Below are 6053 nucleotides of genomic sequence, written 5' to 3' on the forward strand. Positions count from 1 at the left end.
CCAGCTTCAATTCATTGTTGCTTTCCCCAACTCCTTCATTGTTACTCTCCCCAGTTCGTTCATTGTTACTCTCCCCAGTTTGTTCATTGTTATTCTTCCCAGTTCATTCATTGTTACTCTCCCCAGCTCCTTCATTGTTACTCTCCCCAATTAGTTCATTGCTACTCTCCCAAGGTCCTTCATGGCCACTCTCCCCAATTCCTTTATTGCTACTCTCCCCAGGTCCTTCATTGCTACTCTCCCCAGGTCCTTCATTGCTACTCTCCCCAGGTCCTTCATGGCCACTCTCCCCAATTCCTTCATTGCTACTCTCCCCAGGTCCTTCATTGCTACTCTCCCCAGGTGCTGCATTGCTATTCTCCTGTTTTCATTGCTACTCTCCTCAGCTCTTTTATTGCCACTCTCCAGGTGCTACATTGCTATTCTTCCCAGGTGCTGCCTTGCTATTCTCCCCAGCTCTTTCATTGCCACTCTCCCAGGTGCTACATTGCTATTCTCCCCAGGTGCTGCATTGCTATTCTCCCCAGCTCTTTCATTGCTACTTTCCCCAGCTCCTTCATTGCTACTCTCCCCAGCTCTTTCATTGCTACTTTTCCAGCTCCTTCATTGTTACTCTCCTGTTCCTGTATGCACTGGTAGTACTTGAGTAATACCGTGGTATAGATTCACAATGCTGGTTTAATTCACAAATCATAGTAGTACAAAGAAAAAAAATGCACTTTCTTCAATACAGGCCAACCCCAAGTAACAAAAAGGTATAATCGTCTATTCCTCATAAACTAATAATTTCCTTCGATTCAGAGTTACAAGCAAGTTAGAAATCACATTGTCTTAGTTATTCTAGTTAGCTACATCCTATGAAGGATCCCAAAACTACTGTATGACTATATTGTGATATATCCTGTGATGTGCTGGATCCTTATAACATCCAGTGAAGTGTCCTATATGGTGTCTTGGTCATCATACTAAAGGCATATCCTGCACTCATTAGAAATCCTACTAGAGACATCCTAAGCAATAATCTAAAAGGATCTTCCATATCAGTTATTGTAAGGGTATAGTACTTATTCTACATGGCGTCATTTGTGTACCCAACATGGTATCCTTGAGGGCTCACACGGTGGGGGAAGTAAATGGGCAGCCTGGAAGAATGATGTTTCCTGTGGTAGTAACACATGTGGCAGAAGCTGGTCCGTGATGCAAGCTTTCTGGGGTGCTTTGGAGACAAGGCTGCTGGTGGTGAAGGTGTTAGCATGTCCTCAGAGGCAAGTGATGTGGGTGATAGTGGTGGTGAATTATGAATGTGATGCAGGTTGTGGTCTGTGTCTTCTGTTCTATCCCTATGTTTTGTCTGGCCTGATTTTGGTGGTGATGATGTGGTGGTAGTACAAGTGTGGTGGTGATGTCCTTGGTAAGTAGCAGGATAGATTACCATGTCTTTTAGTGACAATGGTGGTAGGGAAGAAAAGTGATCCTGCTCTTTGTTAGCAAGATCATATCCTTGTTCATCCTTCTTCATTATTTTCTTCATCTTTTTGTTTCACATTTTATTCATTTCTTTCTTTTACTTCTCCCTTTTCTGTCTCTTAATTTGCTTCTAATTCTTCACCTTCTACTTCTTCTTCATTAACTTTTCCTACTTTTTTTTCTTGTATTTCTTCTCCCTCTCTTTTTTCTTCTTTATTGTCATCTACTTTCTCTACTTCCTTTTCTTCTTTTCCTATTTCTCTTTCTTCTTCTTTCCTCTTTTCCAAGACATCAATTTCATTTCCCTCCTCCTCTTCTTCTGCTCCTTCATCTTCCCCTACTGAATACTGGACAACACTAGGCACCTGCAAAGATTCACACCCAGACAACAGCATGTCTTTCAATACTTCTTCCAGCTCTCTCTCGTTCTCCTCTTCACACTCCTCAGAGAAAGAATCTTGCTGGAAGAGCCCTCCATTAGCACTATCATCACCAGCAGTGGCCCCATTATTATCACCATTACCAGTAAAAGCAGCATCTTCTGTCTCAATGTCCTTTACAAGCAAGTTTAATATCTTATGAGAGTAGTTTCCTTTGGTAGTAACTCCCCAGGACACATCTTCTGTCCATGATAGGATGTCAAAGATTTCCTGGGAGTCCTCCATGGTGGTGACTGCCTCCTCCAGTAAAGAGAGGAGCTTCTGTACCTTTAGTTCTACGTACACCAAGAGCAGGGTTGTGCGGATGCCCTGTGGTAGAGCCTGCCTGGCATCACGGAGGATTTCCTCTAGACACTGTGACAATCTGGGAATGTTAGAGATGAGAATGGGATTAGCTATTACTTCTACTACTGCTTAAATACATTTACCTCTACACTATGGAAATATGTTTGAGATGTAGGAGAGTTAAGCTGTTACTACTTTTATTACTACTGTCATAGTCATTATTTACTATTATTATTTTAACTACTGCTACTTACTTATATGTCTCTCTAAGTGCAGCCCTCCTCTTGCCTTCCCTTTCATTATGTATAAAATGACTTGCTTTCTCAAGGCCATACATTTTCTCAAGCACTGTGTGCATCACCTGTGTATGGACTCTGGATAGTAGGCAGCATGCATACTTGAGGAACAGGTAGCGGGGATTAAGTGGGAGCTTGGACTGGTTGACTTGAAAGGTGTAGAAGTGGTTGATGAGCTTTGTTGTAGACCTGACAGTTCTCATCTCCATGCCAACCAGGTCTCTTGAAGCCAAATTGTCCAGATCAGTTTGTATGCGATTAATATAGTGCATCATGGCATCCAGCTGACCCTTGTACCATGCATGAAAGGCCCCCATCACCTTCTCTCTGGTCTTCTCATTTGCAGTGGGATTCTTGAGGGCCTCCAGGTGATATCTTGCACTGAAGTAAGGTGCCGGGCAGGGTAAGGGTGTGCGAGAATGAGGTTTTTCCTTGTAAAAGTGTGTGTAGGCCCTGTGAAGATAGAGATGATGATGGACGGTAAAGAGTATAGTTATAATATAATAGCCATATGTAGCAGTTTCATCAGTTGTATACCATCCAAGCTGAGAAAAAGCTGAAAATAGATTGAGATCCTTTGACTCCAGATTCAGTTTAGAACAAAGATATAGTACACATTGTTGTTACTGCTTTAAACAAAGATTTGTTTGACTTTATATGTATTGTAACATACAGTAAGATCTACACTTAGATCTAGATGATCATCTTGGTTTGATTGGTAAAGACATTGGATTCCCTTTTCTGTTAGTGTCTCGGTAGGGATTTAATTCCGACATGGCCAATGTATCCTACCTTTAGATCAGCTACTTGATGCTTCCACTAGGTTCCAAGGCACGGCATTACAGAAATACTATGAGGATATGGTTTGTACAGTCGTTGGCAGGTTCAGTACTTTTCCAAAGTTGGTAGCTATCCCTGAATCAGGTGGGTCATTGCATAGTTACTTATTACTCGTGAAAATGTACCATCCTATTTAATGGTGGTGAGGAGAGACGAGTCAACCTTACTATAATAAACTGATGGTTATCATAACCATTATGGCAGACTGTAGCCCATAAGACACTAAGTTTCCAGTTAAAGGTACATGAAAACGCTGATCATTGGAAGTAAAAAATGAAATCCCTTCCCTGTGCTTCTGTACAACTCCTAACTCATCAGAACACAATCCTTTGTCTGCCATTCTCCAAGCTGTTGATGAAGATACATTGACATAGAAGCAAATGTACAGGAATGACCCAATGACCCACTGATCTAGTGGATGAGAGGTACAACAGTACTAAAGTTGGCCTTGCTGTCAGGCAATATATAATATTTGTAACACCTGAGGGTAAGGACATGATGACTGTGCTACTATGTCTGTGATATATAGCACTATAAACTATCATACAGCAGCTGAGTGAGGAAGTATACTTTGCAATGTTGTTAACTTGTACATCTTATGAAGGTAGTGGTGGTTGTGGGCACTATGCGTATGTGCACTTGAACAATTTTGTTCTTCTATTCTTACCTTTTCTTTTGCTTCATTTTGTGCAGCTCCCTCTCAAGGTAGGTGATGTCATACTGAGTGTCTTGCAGCATCTGGGGTGCTTCTTCTTCCAGCCATACTGTGCAGTGAAAGTGCAGTTGTATATACAATTTAATGATGCAGGAGTAACTCCATTACTACATGCTGCATTTTTTTCTATTCATGAAATTAACATACACATGAAAGTGGACAGCAGAGAAGAGAGAAGAACATGAAAGCTAAGAAAGCAATTCAGTATACAAAACACAAGAAAATGCTCAAAGGAACAGAATGTTTGTAATACCTCAAACCAGTGTGTCCCTGGCTATATTGCCTCAAATCAGGGTGTTCCTGACTATATTGACTCAAACCAGGGTGTTCTTTGACTGTATTGCCTCAAACTATGGCATAACCAAAACACACTCAGTACTTGTATAGTGAAGTAATGAGTAACTGATCTGGAAGCTCAAATAAATCTGAGGTCTGGGAGAAAGAATCTGAGCCTGCACATACAATAATCATGTTAAAAGTAACTGCAAATAACTTGGATATTGAGTCTGCAATTTTATAACTGTAAGATTGCAAAAGTTACACATTATCCCTCCCCTCCCAAACACAAAGACACTCACATGCAGGGTCAGAATAGGAGTGAGTGCATTTGTTCCTTGGTACAGAGAGTGGCACATTCTCCTCTTTCTCAGTGGTGGCACTGCTGCCTTGTTCCTGCTGTGGAGAGCAGAGTGAGGCATATGAAGTGAATGTCTGAGGTTGCTGTGATGGGTATCTTGTAAAAGAAAAAAAAAAGATAAATAAATAAAAAAAAAATAGGTTAGAAATAAGACATATGTAAGAAAATGTTGAGGTGATGTGAGGTATGATGTGTTTTGAATGATTGACTTTTCTTACTACAAGCTGCAGTACCTAAAGGAATGTGTAGTACATACATACATGCCCCATGGAAGCAAATTACGTGGTAAAATGAATTACTTTTCCTGATGGTTGATATTGCCAGAAACATTTGGAATGACTAACACTACCTATATTACTACAATCACTATAATAATTATCCAGATATCTTCTTTGTCCTCTTCTTATGAGATGATTTCTTTGAATTTCCAGGAAGACTTTTAAATGACTACAACATTTCCATGAAAAATAAGACAATGGGGCTTTTGTCCGAAATTCTAGCAACAGCGAATTATAAATTATTAAATATATGATCTCCCGCGTGTTGACTGAATGTCAGGCCTTTCCTGGAGCTGAAGAACGCAGGAATTGTTGAAACCATGAAGTGCTTAATGGTGAAATTTTATACGTAAATTAGTCTAGGATTGTTGATCTGAGACAACAAGTGGTATGCTGCTATCAGCAGACAAATGTGTCTCATAGCAACACGGTCACTGGGAGGCGCACTGATGAGATGCCGCGGCATGGCACTGCGGTCTGGTGCGGCCGCGACCTCAGCCTCATCACCATTCTCCACAGTTTAAAAGGATTTTCTAATAAAATATCTAAATGCAAGGAAGACACTGACGTTGGTGCAGTCCAGTAATACCAAGGCAACTAATTAACTGGGTCACCAGGTATTCCTTTGCCAGTCTATAAGGAAAAACTCTCATTACAACTCACGTGTCCATTTTCCTTCCTGGCTGACCACTTCGCCTCCATCACCATTCACCAGAATCACCACTGACGCGTCACGGGGCGGAGGACGTATCACGTAGGCCCTGTGTCTTCGTACGTAGTAACAATATGAAGTAGATTACATTTTCTCTCTACCTCTCATTCACAAAATGGCTTCAAAAAGCCTACTCAAATCACGGTGGAATTTCTGAAGTTTCTTTTTCTCTTCTCGCGCGCTCACATGTCTATTGTCAACAAAATCATTATGCATTTTTATTTTATTAAATCTGCTGACTTTCAGTTAGTGAATAGATTATTCTTGACAATAAGAATGAGGTATTTTTTTCATATTCAAGAAACTAACTTTAATTAGTGTAAAATAGCCTAATCACTCGTTTTGCAGTGAAATACAGAACAGTAGGATAAATTTCATCACAT

At 40.6% G+C, this 6053-nt stretch overlaps 1 protein-coding gene across 3 annotated transcripts; it reads right to left on the reverse strand.

Annotated features, from left to right (window-relative positions):
- Window positions 1-660: 660 nt before the first annotated feature.
- On the reverse strand, window positions 661-5841 carry LOC123499992 (WD repeat-containing protein 87-like). 3 transcript variants are annotated; one of them, XM_045248553.1, is made up of 5 exons: window positions 5622-5841; window positions 4622-4715; window positions 3996-4092; window positions 2447-2941; window positions 661-2271 (listed from the first exon to the last, which is right to left on the reverse strand). In XM_045248553.1, the coding sequence occupies exons 1-5, from the start codon at window positions 5664-5666 to the stop codon at window positions 1587-1589; spliced, it is 1416 nt and encodes a 471-aa protein (XP_045104488.1). In that variant the 5' UTR covers window positions 5667-5841; the 3' UTR covers window positions 661-1586. The 3 variants fall into 3 exon arrangements, with proteins under 3 accessions (XP_045104488.1, XP_045104487.1, XP_045104490.1); XM_045248552.1 differs by having other exon boundaries at window positions 4622-4718; XM_045248555.1 differs by lacking the exon at window positions 4622-4715.
- Between the last annotated feature and the right edge of the window lie 212 nt (window positions 5842-6053).

This window comes from Portunus trituberculatus, chromosome 50 (genome assembly GCF_017591435.1).
Source record: "Portunus trituberculatus isolate SZX2019 chromosome 50, ASM1759143v1, whole genome shotgun sequence".
In the NCBI taxonomy this organism is placed as follows: Eukaryota; Metazoa; Arthropoda; class Malacostraca; order Decapoda; family Portunidae; genus Portunus; species Portunus trituberculatus.